The sequence below is a fragment of the Odocoileus virginianus genome, chromosome 30 (assembly GCF_023699985.2).
Source record: "Odocoileus virginianus isolate 20LAN1187 ecotype Illinois chromosome 30, Ovbor_1.2, whole genome shotgun sequence".
Classification (NCBI taxonomy): Eukaryota; Metazoa; Chordata; class Mammalia; order Artiodactyla; family Cervidae; genus Odocoileus; species Odocoileus virginianus.
Window position 1 is genome coordinate 37,339,613 of NC_069703.1, and position 25,895 is coordinate 37,365,507.

A 25,895-nucleotide genomic window follows, 5' to 3' on the forward strand; every position below is an offset into this window, starting at 1 on the left:
TGCAGCCTTATAGTTAGCAGAACACAGCCTTACCCCTTTTTCTCAGCAGTCCTAATCTGCTGCTAGCGGCTGAGAAGTCCCGGCATTTCTGAGATGAGGCTCCCCTAGCTCCTGATTCCTGTCCTGTAACCGGATGGTCTACAGACTTAGCGGCTCTCCCAGGTGGTCTGGTCCCCGCCTTCCCCAGCAAAGTCCCCGACACTTGGCCCGGAGCCGAGTCTCAAGCCCTCACCGCGTCCCGAAAGCCCAGCTCTCGCATTCGCTTCAACCCGCCCCGCCCCCAGGCGTTCGAAAGGCCGAGTACGCTCGCCTCGTCGCCCCTCTTCCTCCAAGCGCGCAAGCGCAGGCCAGGGCTCCACCCCTTAGGTGACGGGAGAGGCGTGCCCCAGCGCCCAACGATGACGTGTTCTTCCAGCGCCACGTCGTGATGAAGTGTCGGTCCACTGGAGCAGTTGGAAGGCGCTGGCGGAGCTTGTCAAGGTGCTGGATTCAGGGTGGGGTGGACTGGAGGAGAGGGATTGACTGGGCGAGAGGCAGCTGTGGGACTGGCAAAAGGGACAGTGGAAGAGACAGTGAGAGAGTAAATAATTGGGAAAGCTCTAGGCTAGGAGGTAACGGGTGCAGTAGCTGAAAGGGTTGTCGACCTGGGGCATCGAAAGTCGGAAGCTGCCTAGGGGAGGATGGAAAAGGAAGAAGGGGGAAGGATCAGGATGTAGGCGCTACGATGTGACAGGAAGCTGACGTTTTCAATAGATGTTCAGAAAAAGGCGGTGCAGACACTGAGGGAGAAGGGAATAGCAGCAAGCTCCACCAAGCCCGTGGAGCCAAGAAAAGGCCTCTGCCCTCAAAGTCCTGTTGTCTTATAAGTCTGGGTAGAGAAAGACTAGAGGCTTAGGGTTCTAATGCCTTTGGGTTCTAATGCTGGCTGCTCTCTACCGTTTTTGGTGTAGTTGCAAGTCAAAGGTAGTTGTTTGCCGGCGTGGTGACTTCTGATTCTCTTTCTTGTTTATACAGAGTTACCTGGTTGGTGTCTAATCGTTCTGGGCTGCTTCTCCGGGGCAAGAATTATGTCATGGGTCAAAGAAGGAGAGCTGTCGTTTTGGGAGCGGTTCTGTGCCAATATCATAAAGGTGAGCAGTGGCCCACAGCACCAGCTGGCCTTTTGGTTTGTTGGGTAATCTTATATCAAAACCTGTTATTAAAGTTGAGTAATCCCTGACGTTTATGGATTTGTAATAGAATTTAGCAGTGGTGTGAAAGATTCTTAGAATTGCAAGTCTACGTTTCTGGCAAATTACTGTCCTAACTCCCGCGTTTTCAGGAAACCTAGGGCCTCCCGGTATCACTGGGCAGTACGGGCTGTTAGGTCTTCCTGAAGTTTGTTTCTGTAGAACTTTGATCGGTTATTCCTAGTACTGTCCTCTGGGTTTAGATAAAATAACTAATCTTGCTTTGATGTGATAGTAGAACATAATGGTTAAGAGTTTGGGATCTGGAGGCAGACAACTATGAATGAAAGTCCTATTCTGTCATGTACTAACCATGTGACTTTATATGGTGGTTTTGAGTTGAGGATTAGATGAAACTACATAGAAAGCACTCACCACAGTGTCTAGCAGTTTTTAATTACTATTGTTGGGGGTGCCTTTTAGCTATTTGAAGACTATAATCACTCTGTTTCCTACACTCTCCTTGGTTCCCCCAGATCTTCCCTCAGCTTTTTCTCTAGGAATCACAGCAAAGTTATATCCTCTGCATATGAAAGGTTTGAGATTGGAGCCAGTCAGCTTGGTTTCAGCCCCAGGCAGCCAAGCAGCAAGTAGCAGTGAATTTATGAGTAAGCCTTGAACCCCACCTCCCCACACACAAAAAATGCCAAGTGATCTCAGACAGTGCAGGAAATGGAAAGCATCTCCTTAGGGAATCACTGCAGTCTTGTGTTGGGAAGAACAAACTTCATGACTTTACTGGAATTTTTTTTGGGGGGAGGCCTCTATGTAGGGGACAAAAATAGAAAATGTCAGAGAGTTGCAGGGGAAGCGGTCTATGAAGAAACCCTCCAGTGAGGGAAAATTGTTCAAGGGGTGAATTTTTGCTATGATGGACAACGTAAGGCTGCACTAAGCCAGATAAGAAGTTTTGTTTGCCTCCCAAATGCCTTTTGTTTTGAAGTGTCTCCTGACATTGAAGTTTTTATAAAAATCTTGAGTGTCTTCTCTTGTGAAATAAGAAGATCCAACAATTTTAGGCCTCTATTCATGTGTGACAGGACTCAGATGGAAGTGGATGCCTGTTTTATGAGGAGGATGCCCTCTACATTTGACCACATCCATCACCATCCCTCCTATGTCTTCCAGTTGAAAGCTAATGAAACCAATCTGGTGGTTAAGGGCATGTGGTTAAGACATGTACTCTGAAAGCACATAGACCTCGGTGTGAATTCTCACTTTGTCTCTTCTTGGCTGTGTAACTTGTGCAGGTCACTTGACCTCTCTGAGCCTCAGTTTTCTCATGTGTAAAATGCAGATAATACTATTTACTTCACATGTGTGTATGATGAAAAAAAAAACTAAGGTGAAGTATAAAAAATCCAGCATAGTATTTGACATGTAGTAAGTGCTCAATAAACACATAAATAAAAATAAATAGAAGTGCTTAATGCTTATGTATTGAGCAAAAAAGTACAGAATACTCAATTCCCTTCCTCAGGACTTTTATCATATAACTCAAGCCTATCAGCTTGGCATATTGTCTCCTTTTATCTCTGAGTATTATGTGATGTGTCCATTTGTCTTCTTACCTCACAGGCAGGCCCCATGCCCAAACACATTGCGTTTATAATGGATGGGAACCGTCGCTATGCCAAGAAGTGCCAAGTGGAGCGGCAGGAGGGCCACTCACAGGGCTTCAACAAACTGGCAGAGGTGGGTGTGGGTGGCAGAATCAAGGGTGAATGGTCTGGTGAGAATTGGATTTTGGCTAAAAAACCAAGCCCTAGTTTGCTGTGGTTTGAGAGTGCTTTTATAGCTGTTTGTTTTCTTCCTTGCTTGTTTGCTAGCTCTAAGTCTCATATCAACATTTATAAAAAATTAAACCGTCAAGTGAATCATCACAAAATATTCAATATAAGAACAAAATTGTCTCCTCTTACCACTTTAATCAACAGTTTATATTTTTCTGTGCCTCATCCTAGTCCTTATAGTATGTTCAACATGACTTAACATCCATAAAATTATATCTGTAGCTTTTGAAAAAAATTATTTATTTTTCAGTTCAGTTCAGTCATTCAGTCGTGTCCAACTCTTTGCAACCCCATGGACTGCAGCATGCAGGCCTACCTGTCCATCACCAACTCCTGGAGCTTACTGAACTCATGTCCATTGAGTTGGTGATGCCATCCAACCATCTCATCTTCTGTCATCCCCTTCTCTCACCTTCAGTCTTTCCCAGCATCAGGGTCTTTTCCAGTGAATCAGTTCTTCACATCAAGTGGCCAAAGTATTGGAGTTTCAGGAATACTGTGTTGGTTTTTGCCATATATCAACATGAATTAGCCATAGGTATACATATGTCCCCTCCCTCTTGAACCTCCCTCCCACCTCCCACCCCTTCCCACCCCTCTAGATTGCTATAGGGGGTTTGGGTTCCCTGAGTCATAGCAAATTTTCATTGGCTATCTGTTTTACATATGGTAGTGTATATGTTTCTATGCTACTCTCTCCATTCATCCCACCCTCTCCTTCTCCGCCCCCCTGCCCATGTCCATAAGTCTGTTCTCTGTGTCTCCATTGCTGCTCTGCAAATCGGTTCATCAGTACCATTTTTCTAGGTTCCATATATTTGTGTTAACATATGATATTTGTTTTTCTGACTTTCTTCACTCTATATAATATGCTCTAGGTTCATCCACCTAATTCAAATTGACTCAAATGTGTTCCTTTTTATGGATGAGTAATATTCCATTGTGTATATATACACCACAGCTTCTTTATCCATTCATTTTTCTGTGGACATCTTGGTTGCTTCCATGTCCTAGCTGTTGTAAATAGTGCTGCAATAAACACTAGTGTACATGTATCTTTTTCAATTATGGTTTCCTCAGGGTATATGCCTAGTAATGGTATTGCTGGGTTGTATGATAGTTTTATTCATAGTTTTTTAAGGAATCTCCATACTGACTTCATGGACATACTGGAGTGGGTAGTTCCCTTCTCCAGCTGATCTTCCCAACCCAGGGATCAAACCCAGATCTCCCGCATTGCAGACAGATTCTTTACCAGCTGAGCCACCAGGGAAGCCCCATAGTACTGGAGTGGGTAGACTATCCCTTCTCTAGGAGATCTTCCCAACCCAGGAATTGAACCGGGTCTCCTGCATTGCAGGCAGATTCTTTACCAGCTGAGCTACCAGGGAAGCCCATGATAGTTTTATTCATAGTTTTTTAAGGAATCTCCATATTGTCTTCCATAGTGGCTGTATCAATTTACATTCCAACCAACAGTACAGTTGAGTTCAGTTCATTCACTCAGTCATGTCCGACTCTTTGCGACCCCATGAATCGGAAGCACGCCAGGCCTCCCTGTCCATCACCAACTCCGAGTTCACCCAAACCCATGTGCATTGAGTCGGTGATGCCATCCAACCATCTCATCCTCTGTCATCCCCTTCTTCTGCCCTCAATCTTTCCCAGCATCAGGGCCTTTTCAAATGAGTCAGCTCTTTGCATCAGATAGCGAAAGTATTGGAGTTTCAGCTTCAAAATCAGTCCTGCCAATGAACACCCAGGACTGATCTCCTTCAGGATGGACTAGTTGGATCTCCTTGCAGTCCAAAGGGCTCTCAAGAGTCTTCTCCAACACCACAGTTCAAAAGTATCAATTCTTCAATGCTCAACTTTCTTTATAGTCCAACTCTCACATCTACACATGACCGCTGGAAAAACCATAGCCTTGACTAGACAGACCTTTGTTGACAAAGTAATGTCTCTGCTTTTTAATATGCTGTCTAGGTTGGTCATAACTTTCCTTCCAAGGAGTAAGTGTCTTTTAATTTCATGGCTGCAGTCACCACCTGCAGTGATTTTGGAGCCCAGAAAAATAAAGTCAGCCACTGTTTCCGCTGTTTCCCCATCTATTTGCCATGAAGTGATGTGTCCGGATGCCATGATCTTAGTTTTCTGAATGTTGAGCTTTAAACCAGCTTTTTCACTCTCCTCTTTCTCTTTCATCAAGAGTACCAACGGTACAAGAGGGTTCCGTTTTCTCCACACCCTTTCCAGCACTTGTTGTTTATAAATTTTTTGATAATGGCCATTCTGACAGGTGTGAGGTGATATCTCATTGTAGTTTTGACTTGCATTTCTCTAATAATGATGTTGAGCATCTTTTTTATGTATTTATTAGCCATCTGGATGTCTTTTGCCCACTTTTTGATTGGGTTGATTGTTTTTCTGCTATTGAGTTGTATGAGCTGCTTGTATATTTTGAAAATTAATCCTTTGTCAGTTTCATTTGTTATATTTCCTTCCATTCTGAGGGTTGTCTTTTCACCTTGTTTATAGTTTCTTTTGCTGTGCAAAACCTTTTAAGTTTAATTAGGTCCCACTTATTTATTTTTGTTTTTATTTCCATTATTCTAAGAGGTGGGTTATAGAGGATCTTGCTGTGATTTATATCATACAGTGTTCTGCTTATGTTTTCCTCTAGGAATTTTATAGTTTCTGGTCTTACATTTAGGTCTTTAATTCATTTTGAGTTTATGCTTTTACATGTAGTTGTCCAGTTCTCCCAACACCACTTATTGAAGAGACTGGTCTTTTCCTCATTGTATATTCTTGCCTTCTTTGTCAAAGATAAGGTGCCCATAGGTGTGTGGGTTTATCTCTGGACTTTCTATCTTGTTCCATTGGTCTATATTTTATCTATAGCTTTGATAACCTTGTTTTTTCTTGACATTTGGGCAATTATTTTTCTAGGTTCATATATAGCCTTTCTTCCTGTATGTTTTAATGACTGTGGAACATTTTATCCTGAGGATCCGACATGGTTTGTTCAGCTGCCCCACTGTTATTGGACATTATAAATGGTACTGGGCTTCCCTGGTGGCTCTGATGATAAAGAATCCACCTGCGATTCAGGAGACTCGGGTTTGATACCTGGATCAGGAAGATCCACTAGAGAAGGGAATGTCCCCAGTATTCTTGCCTGGAGAATCCCATGGACAGAGGAGCCTGGTGGGCTACAGTCCATGGGATCACAAACAGTTGGACACAACTGAGCAGCTAACACTTTTGCTTTTCACTTTCATAAATGGCACTAGTTTAGAATAAATTCTCAGAAGTGACATTTCCAGAGCAAAAGTAGGGGTGACCACCCATCCTGAGATTGAGGTGTTTTTCAGGACACGGGCCTTTAAATGCTTAAAGTAGGAAAAGTACCAGACAAACAAGGACATGACTCCAACAAAGGTTATTGGCATTTTATGGTTTTAATGCCTATTGCAAATTGGGAAACATTAAATTTAACGATAACAATGGACTGTGTTGATTTTTGTGAAATTCTGGCCCGCGGATCTCAGCTTCCTGGCACAAGAACATAGCGTGAAGCCAGCACACTGATACTTTTTGCCTTGAATGAGCGGTTGTGGAGTTCTCTCCAACATTGTGGAGGTCTTCGGGTCTGTTGACCTCAGTTTCTCTTTTGTGACTAGAGGTGGTTTTGCCCTAGTGCTTAGGAGGTTAACCTCTGTGGTCACTCAGAATTCACGGCACTCCTGCTCTGCCACTTCTGGCTCTGTGACCTGCTTTAAGTTACATAGCTTCCCTTTGCCTCAGTTCCTCCATCTATAATATGGGGAAATAACATAAGGATTAAATGATATGGGGCAATGAAAAGCATGTGGCACGTGGAAAAGGCATGTGGAAGTGCTCAAAAATTGAAGCTGTTATTAGCGTCTTTACTGACTGAGGTCAGTGGTGGGCCCCGACCCAGAGGTACCCACTAAGTTTGCTGCCTGGTAAGGTCTTCAGGGCCCAAGCCTATTCAGGTTTCAGGTTTGTGCTGGTAATTTTCTTCAGGTGGCAGTTAATGTGTTTGTGTGTCTGATAGCAAATTGGAAAGGTGGTTCTTCAGCTTTATTTCTTCAGTTCTGTTTGAATGTCTTCTGTCCCTTGCCTTTAGCCTCTAGGCCCTATCTCAACAGCTCCAGTTTGTTCTCCACCTTTAGTGTCACTGGATTCGAGAAATACCAGAAGACTGAGTTTAAATTTGAGTTTTACTTCTCTTTTCTTTGAGGTGTAATTTCATACAGGGAGATGCACAAATTTGGGGTTTTGACAATTGCACTCATGAGTCTATTCCACACCCCTATCAAGATACAGAACATTTCCATCTTTCTAGAAGGTTCCTTTGTGCCCCCTCCCCGTGAAACCCTGTGCTACCTCCTCTTCCGCTCTGCAGGCAACCACTCTTCCGATTTCTGTCACTCCAGATGAGTTTTTGCTGTTCTAGAACCTCACATAATGGATTCATACAGTAGAGCTGTGGACTTTTGATATATTTCTTCATTTTCCGAGCCTCCGTTTTACTGTCTGTAAAGTAGGCATGAAAACAGTAATGCCTTTCTCAAAGGGTTGCTTGAAGAATCAAGTGAATTAATGTCTGTGAAAACGCTTTGGAGACTTAAATGCTGCACGGTTGTGCAGTTGTTGCTTTGTCTTGTAACTCATCAGCCTCTCAGTCTTCTGGAATAATGATGTTGTGGGCAGTAATACCTGTGTTCTTATATACCTTTAGCCACCTGGTGAGGGATGGATTGTGATGCCGTTTCACAGATAAGGGGATTTAGGCCCTGAGACTTCAGTGAAATGCCAGCAGTCACATAGCAAGTGCATGATGGAGTTAGGGGCTAGGACCTAGAACTTCACTCTCTCAGCAAAGAGTTCTTTCCAGGAAACCACAGTAGCATCAGCATAATAATACTCATTAAGTTTGCATTTTTCAGTCTCTCAAGTGGTGGCTTTCTGCTTATTTGGTTCATTATTCTGAGAGAAGCATTGGTATTAACCTAGCTTTACCCAGAGTGGGAAGGAAAAATGTCTGTCTCCCACTTCAGCACTGAGTCGGGGCTAAGGCATGTCCTGTTTCCCTTCCTGCTCTTCCTTGTATCCTAGCTCCTTGCCTTCTCCCCCTCAGACTCTGCGTTGGTGTTTGAATTTGGGCATCCTGGAGGTGACGGTCTATGCGTTCAGCATCGAGAACTTCAAACGCTCCAAGAGTGAAGTAGACGGGCTAATGGATCTGGCCCGGGAGAAGTTTAGCCGCCTGATGGAAGAACAGTAAGATGCTATCAGAGGGGCACGTGTGTCCTTCCACCGCCTCCAGCCTTATCCTAACCCTCAGCTCTCTTTTCTGGGGCTAGTTAAGGAACTCTAAATCTTTCTGCTATTAATAAGACCTCCTCAGTGGCAAGTATGACAAGCTAGTTTTTCTTTTTTTTTTTCAAAGGAAACATTTATTTCAGGGTACAGAGGTGTTTCATAGAATTCAAGGACAAGTATGGCCAGCCTCAGGTAAAACTGAAGTTAAGAAGTGAAATCCAGTAGATAATGGATTCTAAATGCCTCCTTGGGCATTTACTTCTTTTGCTCCACAGACCAGCTTTGTCTGCTTCAAGAGCGTAGCCCAGAATGAACTAAAACCCTAATTGGTTCTAGTTCTAAGCAGCCCACCTTAGATCAGATTTCTATCCCGGGACCAGTAAGCTGTGACCAGGGGAGTAGAGTAAGAGAAACTTTGAAAAAGTCATTTTCTGTGGTGCAGTCATCCCTAAAAAGCTACTACACTTCCCTGTATATTCCCTTGGAAGGGACTGGATGATGCACAAAAGGCCTTTATGGGGATGAGTCGGTACTAGTCTTATCTGTCACTATATTTAAGCCTTAACTTGGGGAGCAAAGCCAGAACAGGACAAAGAGGATGTTTGGTGGGAATTAATTGCTTCAAAGTGTGCATCTCTCTCCAGCCTGGACTGCCCCAAAGTCTTCATTACAACCATTCTCCGCCCAGCTCCTCCTTACTCCAGGACCAGGCAGATGAGAGAACAGAATGCTTAGAGCTCTAGCAGAGCTGGGCCTAGGACATTTCTGTCACTTCTGTCCCTGTGTGGGTCTGGGGGAGGGGAGAGTAGCCAGGCTTCTCTGTCCACGTTAAGATGGTGAGACTCTGGGCCACAGACATTACTGCCTCCTTTGGGGCTCAGAAGTCACACCCAAGGGACTGGGGACAGAGGTAATGGGGACGCATTCCAGGTGTTCAGATTCTTCTGTATTTCACACTAATCTTGCCTTTTTAAAGTGTTTATACTATGTGTCAGGCCCTGAGCCTGATATGGATTCTCATTTAATATTCACATTATCCTGTGAGAAAGGTATTATTATCCCAGTTTTAGACAGGAAGAAAGTAAAAACCAGCGACGTTTAGGTGTGTATCTTGGGTTGCGCAGCTATCAGACAGACAGAGCCAGAACACACAGAATCTTTCTGACTCTGGAGCTAAGCTGTTATCTACTATACTGCACTCCAAGAGACAGGAGGTAATCTTACAGTTCTTAAAAGGTGCTCCTGAGATTGTTCTAATTAGTCAGTAGTAGAGGACATGGTCTTAGGTTATGAAGTCCTGGATACAGCAATAAGAAACCTTAGTGGTGGTTTTCCTGTAGTGTGCCACAGAACCCCAGTGTTGTGACGGGTGTGCTTGCAAGGACGCAGAAGGAACAGTGCTGCTTTATGTTTATCTGTCTTATATATTGGACATCTGTTACAGATTTGATTCAAAGAAAGAGTTGTTTGGCTAAAAGAAGTTTGGAAAACCACTGGTCTAGTTTGGTTTCATCAGTTGGGAAACTAACCCTTGTGGAAAGAAGAGAAAGGTTTGCCCATGGTCACACAGCAAACTAGTGGCAGAACCAGGCTGGGAACCCAGACCCCTGGCTCCTTGCCAGCACTTTCACAGCTCCTTCCCTGTAGACCTGCTTCAGGCCATGTGTGCTCTCACAGTGTGGCACTTTCCCAGAATGGCAGAGATGGTTAGCACCCGCAGTTTACAAGGTAAGAGGCTCGGCGAGGCTTAGCAGTTATGCTAGGTCAGATAGTAAGCAGTAGCTCTAGGGCTTGAATCTAGGTATTCTTTCTCTTTTTCGGCCGCATCCCAGGGCATGTGGGATCTTAGTTCCCTGACCAGGGATTGAACCTGTGCCCTCTGCAGTGGAAGCACAGAGTCCTAAAAACTGGACTGCCAAGGAATTCCCAAATCTAGGTATTCTTATTCAAATATTGCCTTGATTTTGAGTATACATTTGTCTACTAGCGCTGAAGTGGGTTCTCAAAACTAGGTGATTAGATCTTGCTCACTCTTGGAAGAAATGTGGTTGAGGGTTGCAGGGTGGAAAGGCTGTGGGTACAGCCTTCAACTCTGGATCAGGGTTCTCCAGAACCTGCCAGATACCCTTGCCCCACAGTATACTTCTTGTTACGGAGCTCCTGTTTTCCAAACATTAGTCATTCTGTTTCTCCTTAGCATTCCCAAGTTCAAGAAGCTGACTAGGGAACAGTGAGTTCATGCTCACTCTGCTGTTTGGGAGTTACTATATGGAGGCAGTGTAATGTTGTGATTTAAAAAACAGGCCCTTGAACCAGACTGCCTTGATTCCGTATCTGACTTTCTACTCACCAGCTGTCAGATCTTGAACAAATTCACCTCCCTGGGCCTCAGTTTCTTCATCTGTAAAAGGGGAATGGTAATGGTGTCTGCCTCAAAGGTAGATGTAAAAATGGAATGCGTGTAAAACACTTAATGTGTGTAAAACACTTAGACCAATGTCTGAAAAAGTGAAAGTGAAAGTTCCTCAATGGTGTCCGACTCTTTGCAACCCCATGGACTATACAGTCTATGGTATTCTCCAGGCCAGAACACCGGAGTGGGTATCTTTTCCCTTCTCCAGGGGATCTTCCCAACCCAGGGATTGAACCCAGATTTCCACATTGCGGGTGGTTTCTTTACCACCTGAGTCACAAGGGAAGCCCCAGAATCCTGGAGTGGGTAGCCTATCCCTTCTCCAGTGGATCTTCCTGGCCCAGGAATCAAACCGGGGTCTCCTGCATTGCAGGCGGATTCTTTACCAACTGAGCCATCAGGGAAGACCAGACCAATGTCTGGCAATTAACAAACATATAATTAATGTTAGATGTTGCTATACTTACAATTCACAAGAAGTTAACAAAAGTAACCAGTAGTACAACTCCTGCCATTGAGTTTGTCCGCCTGTCAAAATGGGACAGATAGCATAGAATCCGTGTGATGCAGCTTGCCAACAGGGACATGTGAGGCAGTGTAATATGTGGTAAAGAAGTTTGGGTTTTCAAATCAGACAGACCTAGGTTTCAGACCTGACACAGCTCTTGATGGTTGTTTGACCTTGGGCAATCCCTATCTGAGCCTCACCCTATTCTGCCTGAGCCTCGTTTCCCGCTGTAGAACAGGAAATGTGCTAAATTCCTTTCACAGCCGTTGAAGGCATGCAGTGAAATAATACATGCAGTATGGTGCCTGACACACAGGAAAGCACTCACACTGGTAATTGAATATTATCTAAGCACTTTGCTCTCTCCGGCTCAGCAGGTGCTCTCTCCCAACTCCCAAACCTGCCTCCTTTCCCCCCGATCAGGGAGAAACTGCAGAAGCATGGGGTGTGTATCCGGGTCCTGGGTGATCTGCATTTGTTGCCCTTGGATCTCCAGGAGCTGGTCGCACAGGCTGTGCAGACCACCAGGAACTACAACAAGTAAGTCTTCGGATTTTCCTTTAGGGGCCTCTGTCAACCTTTGACTCCGTCTGACTGGAGGGAGGCTTCCTGGGCCTCTCGTGGCCTGCATTTGGTACAAGAGGCGATAAGGAGTTGGTTTTGGATGCTTAGAAGCTTCTTCCTTCAGCTGTAGGGCAGAAGGAGATGTTTCTGCAGTACCTTGTTGCATGTGTGTATGTTCACACATGCAGTTTCTTATCTTCATCCTTCATGGGCCTTGCCCCCTCCTATATATATACATATATATACACACACACACATATTTAAGTATGTAAATACATATATATTTGTGTGTGTATATATGTATATATGCACCTATTTACATACATTAATGTGTGTGTGTATATATATACATGTTTAAATATATATGTTTGTGGTTTTGGGTATTTTTTAATTGACAGAGGATGGGGTAGGAATGTATCAGACCTTATCCCTGTCTCTGAAGACAGATCCCTCAAGAAATTCTCTTTCTGTCCCACTGCTTTAACCAATAGATGGGATGACCTGAGGAGGACATGCTGCTGCAGATGCGAACAGAGTTTAATAATCCAAACTTCATTATGTGTGGCTTTGCAATGTAATGTATATTTGGCAGTGGATTTGTTTCACATCAGATTTCCTTCCTATTCTTCTCTACTTGTTCTAATAATCACAATGAATTCACATCCTCTGAAAGCCAGGTGCTAGCAGAAGGCAAGAAGATTAAGTGAATAATAAGGATCAGTTAGTATTTTTCTTATTACAAAACTAATGTATTTTTTCCCAAGGAAAATAGGAAAACTCAAAAAACTAATAATCTCGCCTTTCAGAGGTATCCATGGTTAACCTCTGATGTGTGTTCTACCACAGAAGGGGTGCTCTGTAATCAGGGACTCTGCTTCTTACTCCCTGTCCCTCTTGGTAAATTATTCTGTTCTTCCCTTCTCAGGTGTTTCCTGAACATTTGTTTTGCTTACACATCCCGTCATGAGATCAGCAGTGCTGTAAGAGAGATGGCCTGGGGAGTGGAACAAGGCCTGCTGGATCCCAGGTACCCACAGTTGTTCAGCATGGTGACTGATAGGGAAAGCAGGCACGCACCAAACCATAAAATCCCTCCTAAGTCATGTACATGGGTCGGAAGTCAAATCAGGAATGTATGTGGAAAGATTCAGGTGAGGGTGATTCCCCTCACTTAGAATTTCAGAATGACTTCTTATAGCCTGCTTTAGAATTTCTCTGTGTTCGCCACATACCAAGAAGTTCCAGAAAAATGGCATAGCAGGGTAGCAACACTGTGGCATGCAATAAACATGATGCCCTCCTGGCCCTTTGGCAGAGTTTTTCTAGGAATGATTTTTCAGGAATGCAGCTTTTGGGGGGTATTGTCCTTTAGGCCCGTCATTTCACAGTTCATGCAAGATTCAGGTATTTTTCAAAAAGAATGTTGTTCATCATTGACAACATGGTGGGATTTTTAGCTTATTTTATTTTATTTTTTCCATTTATTTTTATTAGTTGGAGGCTAATTACTTTACATCATTACAGTAGTTTTTGTTATACATTGAAATAAATTAGCCATGGATTTACATGTATTCCCCATCCCAGTCCCCCCTCCCACCTCCCTCTCCACCCGATCCCTCTGGGTCTTCCCAGTGCACCAGGCCCGAGCACTTGTCTCATGTACCCAACCTGGGCTGGTTATCTGTTTCACCCTAGATAGTATACATGTTTCAATGCTGTTCTCTTGAAACATCCCACCCTCGCCTTCTCCCAGAGTCCACACGTCTGTTCTATACATCTGAGTCTCTTTTTCTGTTTTGCATATAGGGTTATCGTTACCATCTTTCTAAAGTCCATATATATGTGTTAGTATACTGTAATGGTCTTTATCTTTCTGGCTTACTTCGCTCTGTATAATGGGCTCCAGTTTCATCCATCTCATTAGAACTGATTCAAATGAATTCTTTTTAATGGCTGAGTAATATTCCATGGTGTATATGTACCACAGCTTCCTCATCCATTCGTCTGCTGATGGGCATCTGGGTTGCTTCCATGTCCTGGCTATTATAAACAGTGCTGCGATGAACATTGGGGTGCACGTGTCTCTTTCAGATCTGGTTTCCTTGGTGTGTATGCCCAGAAGTGGGATTGCTGGGTCATATGGCAGTTCTATTTCCAGCTTTTTAAGAAATCTCCACACTGTTTTCCATAGTGGCTGTACTAATTTGCATTCCCATATGGTGGGATTTTTAGAGCCGGGAGAGACTTTGGAAGCCGTCTGTCTGCTCAGTCTCTGTTATGAGTGTAACCTTTGGTACTAATATTAGTAAACTAACAACAGCAATAGTAAAATAAAGTAGAAAAAACCCCACAAACCCTGGGTAATATGTTATGCTTTGTATTTTATTAAATTAATATTCTTAAGTGTAAGGGATTTGAGTCTTTTCTCCATTTTGTAGATGAGAAAACTGAGCTCACATTGAAATGACTTTCCCAAGGTCATTCTGCTAACAAGTGCCAGCGCTGGGACTTCTATCAAAAACTGTCTTGATTCCAGAGTTTTTGTCCTGACATATGGGGTCTTGGGACCCAGGAATTTTTTTGACTCCCCTCTTGGATATAGTTTTATTTTCCTGGGAAATTAAATAAAAAATGAAGACGTTTCTCAGTGAGAATGAAATTATATAAGAAGAAAAAGATACAGTTTTTAAGGCTATTTTATGAATCCCTCATCTCCCCAATAGCTGAATGATCTTTCTGTGCTATATAATTTATTCATTCAATCAATCATTCATTCTTTAAACAGATATTTTTTAAGTGCCTACTAAAGGCCAGGCACATTGCTGTATATAGAGGATACAGTGGTAAGAATAAAAAAACATATTTCCTGTTTTTATGGAGCTCTGGCAAGGGAAGCAAACATTATCAAGATCATACAAGTCAGCATAAAATTATATTGATGATAAGTGTGATAAAGACATTGGTGCGTGGTTCAGTAAGAATTTATACTTAAGAGGAGTGGACCTGGTATGGAAGGCTCTTCAGAGGAAATGAATGATAAGTGACCTACCAGGGGGTGGGAGGATAAGCAATAGCTGGGGAAAGAGGCAGTAGTGTGAGGGAGGAGCTTGTTAGTTGCACAAATACTGTTGGGAATAATTCAAGTAGAGAATACTTGGAAGGGAGCTTAGATTATGGTGGTGATGGTGAACTAGACCAGAGTGCATCGCGAGTAATGCAGCAGATCAAATCGAGAAGACTTGGTGGGCTGACTCTGGGAAAAGGGTGTGTCAAGGGCGGCTCCAGGTGGGTGTTATGGGTGACTTTGACTTATGCAGCAGAGGGCAGTGGTGCCCTTCACTGAGAACCCTGAGAGGATGCCGTTTGAGGAAGAAGGTCAGGAGTTTGGTCTAGGATACCCTGTAGTTGTTGAGCATAGATGGCAGGTCTACAGTAGAGAGGAGGGATGGGGACTGGGGTAACTGACCCAAAGAGAGGGCCTAAGGAATCTAAGGAGATTGTAGAGTGAGAAGAAGAGAAGGCCTTGGATGGAGTTTGGGGAAAACTGGCTGGGTAGAGGAAAAGGAGCCTTAAGGGGAAAAGAGAATGAACAACCAGAAAGGTTGAAACAAAAGGGCTGCCATTATTACAGAGACCAAGTAAAGAAGGTGTTCATCGGCGCAGGTGGGGTGGGAGCAACAGTATCCAGCAGTGTGGGGGTCAGTTAATATGTGGATCGAAAATTAGCTATTAGTGGAAAAAGTGAAGGTACAGGTTAAGTTGGCAGCATGGGGCTGGGCAGGAAGATGAGATATAAGTAGATGAGGGATATATGAGTAGATGCAAGTTACTGGTAACTTTCTGATTCTTGGATGATTCTATAGTTGTTCATTATATTCTTAATGCTTTATAGTTAACATTTTGTGCATTTGCAAATATTTGTGCAAAAAAGAAAAGAAGCTATTTAGTAAGCAGATTTAATATGCCTTCATGCCTGGGACTGGAACTCTGATCTCGCCTCCTAGTACAGAGTGATTTATATTCCTCCCACATTGCATAGCCACTGACTTCCTGCTTTTTGCCTGGCAAGTTTTCTCATATCCATTTTCTCTACCCTGCATGGTTTAGTAACTTGCCTGTGTGGGTTAGTCATGCAGACATGGCGTGGGCTGGGCAGGTTACTTGGGTAAGGAGGCTGTCTCTCAAACCACCAGTTCAGGAAGCTTGATGTTCAGCTCAGGTTGGGCTGATCAGGGCCTGATCAGCCTAGTGCTCTTTACCTTCTTCAGTGTTAGGCAAATCCATATTTATAACAGAGTCAGTGAGTTCACTACAGCCAGGCTCTACTCTTCTCATAACTGGAATTTTTCTGTTCTCTCATTACCACTGTCCAGCTCATTTTCCTTTCTTCGAGGGTATATATTTTTTTCTAGCAGCCATATTAATAGATTGTTTTTTGAGTCTCAAATTATAGAAGAAGGAATTAGGTTGAGCATAAATGATAGTTAATAAACTCTCTGGAGCAGGTCTTAACACTCTGCAGGCCTCTGTCTTCCCCTTAAGTCAATAGTGTTAATAATAATTGCTAGTGTGTACTAATCGTTTTCTTTGCAGCCAGCATTTGATAAGTAGTCCACGTACATACTTCATTTAATCCTTAGACACCTTGAGGTAAATACTGTTTTTATAAATTGAACCTTGCTATGAGGTTAAATGGGGCTTCTTTGGTGGCTCAGTTGGTAAAGAATCTGCCCGTAGTGCGGGAGACCTAGGTTCGAACCCTGGGTTGGGAAGATTCCCTGGAGAAGGGCATGGCAACCCACTCCAGTATTCTTGCCTGGTGAATCCTCATGGACAGAGGAGCCTGGTGGGCTACAGTCCATGGGGTTGCAAAGAGTCAGATACGACTGAGCGACTAAGCACAGCACAGCACGAGGTTAAATAACCAAGTTCACATCATTGACTAGGATTTCTAGCCTGGCTCCAGAGCCTGTGCTGTCTTTCACTGTGGTATACCGACTGCCTTATAGGAAGGTTGAAATAAGCAATAACAAAGTATAAAAATAAAAATTAATATCTAATAGTTATCAGATCTTATGAGGCAGGCACGAGACTGAGTTTATCATGCATAGTCTCATCTGATTTTCATCTAAGGTCGTGACTATTATTTGTCCCACTTTATAAGACCACTCATGTTGTTTAGTCACTAAGTTGTGTCTGACTCTGACTTCATGGACTGTACCCCTCCAGGCTCCTCTGTCCATGGGAATTCTCTAGGCAAGAATACTGGAGTGGGTTGCCATTTCCTTCTCCAGGGGATCTTCCTGACTCAGGGACTGAACCTGTGTTTCCTGCATTGACAAGAGGGTTCTTTACCACTGAGCCCCCAGGGAAGCCCTAAGACTGGTTATATGCATGGGTGCGTGCATGGTCGGTCATGTCCGATTCTTTGCAGCCCCGTGGGCTGTAGCCCTCCAGGCTCCTCTGTCCATGGGATTTCCTAGGCAAGAATACTGGAGTGGGTTGCCATTCCCTTCTCCAGGAAATCGTCCTGGATCGAACCCACGTGTCCTGCATCTCCTGTATTGGCATTCTTTACCACTGTGCCACCTGGGAAGCCCAGTTAACTAAGGTTTAGAAAGATTAGTTGGGACTTCCTGGCAGTCCAGTGGTTACAACTGTGCTTCCACTGCAACAGGTGTGGGCTCAATCCCTGATGGGGGAATTAAGATTCTGCATGCCATGTTGCACAGCCAAAAAATTAAAGAAAAAAAAAGGTTAGTTGCCCTGCCTAACCTAAAGTGACATAAGCTTAGTGGAGCAGCCTGGACTCCACCTCAGTTGCATCTGCTTCCAAAGCCTAAGTTCTTCACCACCTTCTTTATAAATTGAATGCTAGAGAAGTGTACTATATTGTTATTACAGGGCACATTTCTGTGTTGTACCTTCTAGAAAAGGGTCTGTGTTTCCTAGATGGTACTGGGAACACAGTGACACGTTCTTTTTCTCACTTACAGGCCATTCACTGTCTTGTTGATACTCATTGTTGCCAGGCCTCCCTTCCCAAAGCTGATGTCGTATCTCCATTATAGGTTTTTAATTGATTTTATTTTAGGTTGGCCATATCATGAAATAAGTAGTTTTTTAGGGAGGAGCCATTATCTTGTGGAATATTTGTACCAGTATCCTTCCAGAAAATGTTTTTACTTTTTTTGTGATAAGACATGCACAACAAAAAAAAAAAAAACACATGCATAACATAAATTTTACTGTTTTAACCATTTGTACTGTAATTCAGTGTCATAAAGTACGGTCACAGTGTTGTGTAATCATCACAACTATTTCCAGAAGTTTTCCATTATCCCAAATAGAAATACTTCTTTTAAAAAGAATACAGCCTCCCCCCAATATACGCGTACTTTTATAAAAGTCAGAGGTAATCATTAGAGAAAATTTGCAAATATTAAGATGAGAAATTAAATCTCTCAGGATTCGACCCTCAGCAACAACCCTGGTAAGGGGTTATTTTTCTGGCAGTGCTGGGCCTTAGTTGCTGCTCGGGCTTTCCTCCAGTTGCGGTGTGTGGGCTTCTCACTAGTTACGGTTCCGGGCTCTTCAGCACAGTGCAGTAGTTGGAGTGCCCCGAGTTGTAGCGCACCAGCTTAGGTGCTCTGAGACGTGTGGAATCTTCTCGACTCCGTGATCGAACCTGGGTCTCCTGCACTGGTAGGCGGATTCCCTGCCCCTGAGCCACCAGGGAAGCTGCCTGGTAAACTTTTGATTTTCAGTATTTCCTTCTGAGTCTTCTTGTGTGCTTATGTATGTGTGTGTGTTTAACTACTGTGTTGATCTTTTCTAGCAAGCTGTGACAATGTCTGTTACTTGTGTTTGAGTTCTAGGTTGTTTGAAAAGGTACATAGTCAAATACGTTTTAGATGTATTTATATTTGGAAAACCAGTGTATATTTATTTCTGCGATCTGTTTTCAGTGGTTCATTGATTGATTTTTTCGAACAAGTCTTTCTCTGTCCCGGCAAAGTCCTCTGCTGGAAGAACAGGATAAGGGCTTGCCCTCACGCAGCTCACAGTCTGGTTTGTGTCCACTAATACGTAATCCATGGTGCCATGTACTACAGTAATGGATGTGATGTGCAAGGCACAGAGCTGATGCTGACAAAAGTGGTGATCAGCTGTGGTTGGGAGTTCAACCAGAGTCATCTTTTTAAAACACTAATCCGATAATAACATAAATGTTTTTAACAGAAGAAATTACACTGTAAACAACCTTAATCATGCTTTGTTTGCATAATGTTGTAATATGAGCACTCTTCTATGACCCATGTTTTTTAATAATTCTTCCCTTTATTTATTTATTTATTTTTGGCTATATCAAGTCTTAGTTGCAGCATGTGGGATCTTTCCCTGTGGTACATGGGTTCAGTAGTTGTGGCTCACGACCTCAGTAACCTTGAGGCATGTGGGACCTTAGTTCCCTGACCAGGGATTGAACCCTCCTCCCCTGTATTGGAAGGTGGATTTTTTTTTTTTTTTTTTTTTGGAAGGTGGACTCTTAACCACTGGACCATCAGGGAAGTCTCCTTAATAATTCTTCATGTTATAATTTTTAATGGCTACAGAATATATCTTGCTTTAATTTACTTAATCATTTTGCTGTTGGTTCTATAAGCTGTTTCTAATTTATCATTATTACAAATAGGGCTACAATGAAATCTGTGGCCTTAATTCTTGTCTGCATTTTGGATTGTTTCCTCAGGATCTGGGTCTGGATATGTCTGTTTAACCTTATTTTTGCCAAGATTTTTATTTAATGTAAACTATTCTAATTTTATAGGTGAAAATTGGTATTTTACTTTTCTTTAATAGAAATTATTTCTTAAAATTTTTCATGTGGCCAGCTAATACCATATAGTTGGTAGATTTTTCTTGGCCAAAGCACAGATATTTTCATTTTGTCACTTTTGTCTATACCTCCTTAGATTTCTCTTCTTTTTGAAAAGAATTCTGCCCACTCCATGCATTAGACAGAACAAACTTTTTGCAGACACATTTGAAATTCAGAGGGGTTATGTGGGGATCCCAAGTCCCCCAGCATGGTGGTAGGTCTGGAAATAATCTTTATTCTTCTTATGTATGTAGTAGCATTTTATAGTTCCTAAGGTACACTGAAATCTGTATTTCACTTGAGTTGACCCTCACAGTAACCTATAAGTAGACAGTACAAATGTGCCTATTTCAAAAACAAAGAGAGCTAAAAAACTGTTGATTGTACAGATTTCGCCTTTTTTTTTTTTTTTTTTTTTTAAATTTTGGCCACACCATACAGCGTGCAGAATCTCAGTTCCCCAACCAGGGATTGAACCCTGCCCACAGCAGTAAAAGGGCTGAATCCTAACCACTAGACCACCAGGGGGGCTTCCCTGATAGCTCGGTTGGTAAAGAATCTGCTCGCAATGCAGGAGACCCCCGTTCAATTCCTGGGTTGGGAAGATCTGCTAGAGAAGGGATCAACTACACACTCCAGTATTCTTGGGCTTCCCTTGTGGCTCAGTTGGTAAAGAATCCATCTGCAATGTAGGAGACCTGGGTTCGATCTCTGGTTCGGAAGATCCCCTGGAGAAGGGAAAGGCTACCCACTCCAGTATTTTGGCCTGGAGATTTCCATGGATTGTATAGTCCATGGGATCACAAAGAGTCAGACACAACTGAGCATCACTTTCAGACAACCAGGGAGCTCCCATGTTTCACATTCTTGATTAGAGAATTAAATCATGCTGTCAAGACAAGACTCAGGGGCTTTCCTGGTGGTCCAGTGGTTAAGAATCCACCTGCCAGTGCAGGGGACATAGGTTTGATCCCTGGTCGGGGAAGATCCCACACGGCCCAAGGCAGCTAAGTCCCTATGTCAAAACCTGAGCCTGAGTGCTGCAGCTACTGAAGCCCGCATGCCTAGAGCCCATCCTCTGCACCAACAGAAGCCACTGCGGCGAGACGCCTGCACACCGCAGCTAAAGAGTAGCCCCCGCTTGCCACAACTAAAAAAAGCCCGTGAGCAGCAGTGAAGACCCACCCAGCACAGCCAGAAATAAATAAATATATTTTTAAAAAGGACAAGACTCAGATTATCAGGGAAATCTGAACCAGAGCCCTTCCTATTGCCCAGACATAAGTGAATATTATTTCTCATATGATGGTATAGAAAATAAAGCTGTGGTTTGCAAAACGATGACTGAGAGATGAACTTACCCAAGATACACAACTAGTAAGTGTAAATCCTTGTTTTGAACACTCAGCCCAGATCTCTCTGCCTTTTTTTTTTTTTTTTAATTTTTATTTATTTGTCTTTGGCTCTGTTGCTGCACAGGCTTTTCTCTAGGTTTGGAGAGCAAGGGCTGCTCGTTGTGGTGGCTTTTCTTGTTGTGGAACAGGGGCTCTAGAGCACAGGCTCAGTAGTTGTGGGACACAGGCTTAGTTGCTCCATGGCATGTGGGATCTTCCCAGATGAGGGATCGAACTCGTGTCTCCTGCATTGGCAAGCAGATTCTTTACCCCTGAGCCACCAGGAAAGTCTTTCTGCTTTTTTTGACTACACTCCCAGAAGAATGTTCCCACCAAGAAATTTTGTCTTCTAACCTCTTCCCGAGATGCAACTCTTACCACTTGGAGATTCTAAATTCTGCCTCTTGGTGCTTCGTAGGTTAGGTAAACAGCATTCCTAGAACCACCAGACACCAGTCTTGCAAATACCCTCTTTCATTGGACAGAAAAGTTTAACTTAAGATTATCTTAAGTACTCCCAGTCCCCATTCTTCCTTCATTCCATCTCCTTTCTGAGTATCTGTCTGCTTGGAAAAGTAGCTCTTATCAAATATTAGAGAGCTGATCATTTTGCTGTTTTTCATATCCTAAGTGGATTTTTTGCAGTGTTTCACTGTCCATTTGACTTTAAGGTTTTAAAATTTTTATCTATAATAAATTCAAACAATAGCCAAAGTATATAAAGTAAAAAGAGATAGTCTTTCCTTCTTATCCAACCTAACAGAAATAATCACTGTTAATAGTATGGTGTATGCCTTTTTAGATTTTGTTTGCATGTATCTATGTTTATATGTATTCACAGGTGTGAGTGTTTCTGTGTGTGTGTATGTGTTTTCCACACTCTTTTTCTGAAATTTCCTTTTTTTCATTTAATGTTACGTCTTAGACATCTTTCCAAATCAGTGCACTTAGGTTTATCTTTATTAACAACAGTGGCATAGTATTTAATCAAATTGAAAGGTCCTAGGGTATATGCATTTTATTTATTTTTTAAAAAATATTTATTAGGTTGGGGCAAAAGTAAAAAAAAATTGCAGTTTTGCATCGTTGAACTTTGTTGTTTGATATTGGAATATATTCTCTTTTTTTTTTTTTTTTTTGGAATATATTCTTAAATAAATGTGGTTATGTTATACATCATTTTAATGCACATTTCTAGCTTTATGGTTTTTTGCTAATGACATTCCTTACTGTTTATATTTATTTTAGACTATAGAAATGATGTTAGACAAAAAGCAAATTCAAGCAATGTTTTAATTTGAGTTCAAAATGGGTTGTAAAGCAGCGGAGACAACTGGCAACATCCACAATGCATTTGGCCCAGGAACTGCTAACAAATGTACAGTGCACTAGTGGTGCAAAAAGTTTCACAAAGGAGACGAGAGCCTTGACGCTGAGGTGCTTAGTGGCCGGCCACTGGAAGTTGACAATGACCAATTAAGAACAGTCATCAAAGCTGATCCTCTTAACTACATGAAAACCACTGCAATATTGTAAAGTAATTAGCCTCCAACTAATGAAAATAAATGAAAAAAAAAAAAAAACTACATGAGAAGTTGCTAAAGAACCCAACATCAACCATTCTATGGTAATTCAACATTTGAAGCAAGTTGGAAAGGAGAAAAAGCTTGATAAGTGGGTGCCTCATGTACTGACTGAAAACCAAAAAAATTATTGTTTTGAAGTGTCATCTTCTCTTACTTCTGCCCAACCACAAGAAGACATTTCTCGATTGGATTGTGACATGCAACGAAAAATGATTTTATATGACAGCCGGTGACAACCAGCTCAGTGGTTGGACCAGGAAGAAGCGTCAGAGCACTTCCCAAAGGCAGACCTGCACCACAGAAAGGTCATGGCCACTGTTTGGTGGTGTCTGACCCACTACAGCGTTCTGAATCCCAGTGAAACCATTACATCTGAGAAGTATGCGCAGCAAGTCGATGGGATGCACTGATGACTGTAACTCCTGCAAGCGGCATTGGTCAATAGAAAGAGCCCGTTTCTTCTCCACAACCATGCCCGACCACATATCATACAACCAACGCTTCAAAAGTTGAACAACTTGGGCTACAAAGTTTTGCCTCATCCGCCATATTCACCTCACCTCTCACCAACCAATTACCACTTGTTCAAGCATTTCAACAACTTTTTGCAGGGAAAATGCTTCCACAACGAGCGGGAGGCAGAAAATGTTTTCCAAGAAATTTGTCGAATCCTGAAGCACGGATTTTTATGCTACAGGAATAAACAAACTTATTTCTCATTGGCAAAAATATGTTGATTGTCATGGTTCCTATTTTGATTAATAAAAATGTGTTTGATACTAGTTATAATGATTTAAAATTCACGGTCCGAAACTGCAATTACTTTTGTTCCAACCTAACATTTGACTATGCTGGGTCTTATGTGTGGCATGTGGGGTCTTTGGTCTTTGCTGTGGCATGCGGGATCTTTAGTTTCGGCATGTAGCATCTAGTTCCCTGACCAGGGATTAAACCCAGGCCCCTGCATTGAGAGCACGGAGTCTTAGTCACTGGACCACCCAGGAAGTCCCTGGTGTATGCATTTTTTAAAAAAAAAGATGTTTTACATGAAGGACAACACATGCTCTGATGGGTGCATCTATTTTAGGCCTGCAACTAAATGACTATGGGCGAAATTTTCATCTTCTCTCAGCTTCAGTTTCCTTATCTATAAAGTAAGGGTAGAAATACCTTATGTAGTTGTGAAGATTAAAGTCATTCATTAATTTATCAAGCATTTATTGAGGGCCTTCTGCATGCCAGGTAGAAGGAATGTATTTGATGGTGTTTTACAAACTGGGAAACTTTATGTAAGGAAGTTCATCATGAGAGTAATTCAAGAGGAGATAGATATGTGCTTATCTTGTCTCTTCCCCACTCACCTTAGCGATGTCTCTGAGTCTCTGCTCGATAAGTGCCTCTATACCAACCACTCTCCTCACCCTGACATCTTGATACGGACTTCTGGGGAAGTGAGGCTCAGCGACTTCCTCCTCTGGCAGGTAGGTCATTTCCAGCCACTATCCTGTTTGTGTCAGAACTGAAAACTGTGGGTGCATCCACAGGACAGATTGGAGGGGGAGCTAAAATCCAGAGTGCTGTCTCCAGGCTGTGCCTGGTAACATTTGTTATCCCTTCCTCATCCACCCCTAACTTTGTGAGTCTGTGTGGTTCTTGCTGCCTGGAATGCCCAGAGGAAAAATCAAGGCTATCCTGCTGTAGTGGAAGCTTTACTTGTGCCTGTGTTCAAGAACTGGACTTCTGCCTTATGTCCTGAGCACAAGCTCCTGCCTTGGTAACCTACCATGTAACCTGCACCTCTAGGCTAGAACCTTGCCTTGAATTCACTGATTTCTCTTTCAGAATAAAGGGCTGCATTTACACAAGCACAGTCCACAAGGGATATAAACTATGTGCAGACTCTTTCTTTGGGGCCTGCCATTGCCTCTCAGCTCAGTTATCCCAGTGTAGGTTGTTATCTGAAAGCTCATACTCAAATAAGTTTGTCTTTGCTTGAGAATCTCCAATCATCTGTACCCTTGGCCCCTGGTAGCACTTGGCTGGAGGAAATCTTGTTCAAGGAGACGCTGGAGGGAGAGATATGAGTTAGAAACAATTCACATGGTAAATTCCAGAAATTTTAATGGCCCGTAGTCTCAAAAGCAAACTAACAAGATTCAGCTACTGAAGATACTTTTAGTCTTTGGCTATACTAAAGAAGTGTAACATGCAGCTTATGGTTTTATGGCCCACTCTGTTGGTCAGATGATGTTGGAAGAATTTACTTCTGGGCATTGGGTTTTAAGAGATTGCACTGGTAAACTAGAGGACTTAGCAGAAGAGGCCAACCAGAAGATGGCCAGGAATCTGAGACTCATGTCCTCTAAGGCATAAGTGAAGGATGATGGTCTGGAAAATAGTTTATTATCTTGAAGGAAAAAAAAAAAATTGAGTTCCTCCTTGGTGCTGGGAATATGGCAGTGACCAAGTTAGAAATAATCCTTACTGTCTTAAAACTTACAGTTTGTTAGCAAGGACAAACTGAACAAGTCATTACAACCTTGGGAGCAGATAACAGGCAGCTCTAATCTAGCCTTCCAGTATGTGAAAAATGTCACTTTGGAAAAGAAATAAAGTTGTTCCAGAGAGAAGACCTAAGACCTTGGTAGGAGTTCCAGGGAAGGTGACACTGGTTTAGCTTAATGAGCTCTTTTGACAGCTAACGTATCCCCCTTTAGGCATTGAATTCCTCGCCACTAAAGGTATCAACAGCGACTATCAAGAATGTTCCAAAATCAGTGATGATTGTTAAAAGTTTACTCAGCTCTGTGCTTTGTTATATGTATGTTATCTTGTTAAATTTTCACAGTACCTTATAAAACAAGATACTCTTATATACCCAGAGAAGTTAAGTAACTTGCCTCAGGTCAAATAGATGGTAAATGGTGGAGCCAGAATTCAAAGCCAGGCAGTCTGGCCCCAGAGCCCATGCTCTTAACCATTGTGCCATATTCTGCTACTTAAAAATAACAATGGCAGCTACCATTTATTCATTGCTAACTTTTATCAGACACTGTGTCTGTCAGATGACCTCTGAGGGCCAAGAGCCAATAACATAATCCAGATGTTATTTCATAGTCCTAAAATTGGCTCTTAGAAAACTCCTGGTGGAAATGTTGATCTGGTCTCGCT

The 25,895-nt window shown here is 42.6% G+C and overlaps 1 protein-coding gene across 3 annotated transcripts in view; it reads left to right on the forward strand.

Annotated features, from left to right (window-relative positions):
* The first annotated feature begins 378 nt into the window (after nt 1–378).
* DHDDS (dehydrodolichyl diphosphate synthase subunit) overlaps nt 379–25,895 on the forward strand; it is a 37,037-nt gene continuing 11,520 nt past the window's right edge. For all 3 annotated transcript variants that reach the window (XM_070458980.1, XM_020909199.2, XM_020909200.2), the window contains exons 1-7: nt 379–480; nt 1,015–1,130; nt 2,808–2,924; nt 8,193–8,335; nt 11,722–11,838; nt 12,788–12,889; nt 24,091–24,205. In XM_070458980.1, the coding sequence (XP_070315081.1) occupies nt 1,068–1,130; nt 2,808–2,924; nt 8,193–8,335; nt 11,722–11,838; nt 12,788–12,889; nt 24,091–24,205 (657 nt within the window). In that variant the 5' untranslated portion in view covers nt 379–480; nt 1,015–1,067. The remainder of the gene's footprint in view (nt 481–1,014; nt 1,131–2,807; nt 2,925–8,192; nt 8,336–11,721; nt 11,839–12,787; nt 12,890–24,090; nt 24,206–25,895) is intronic.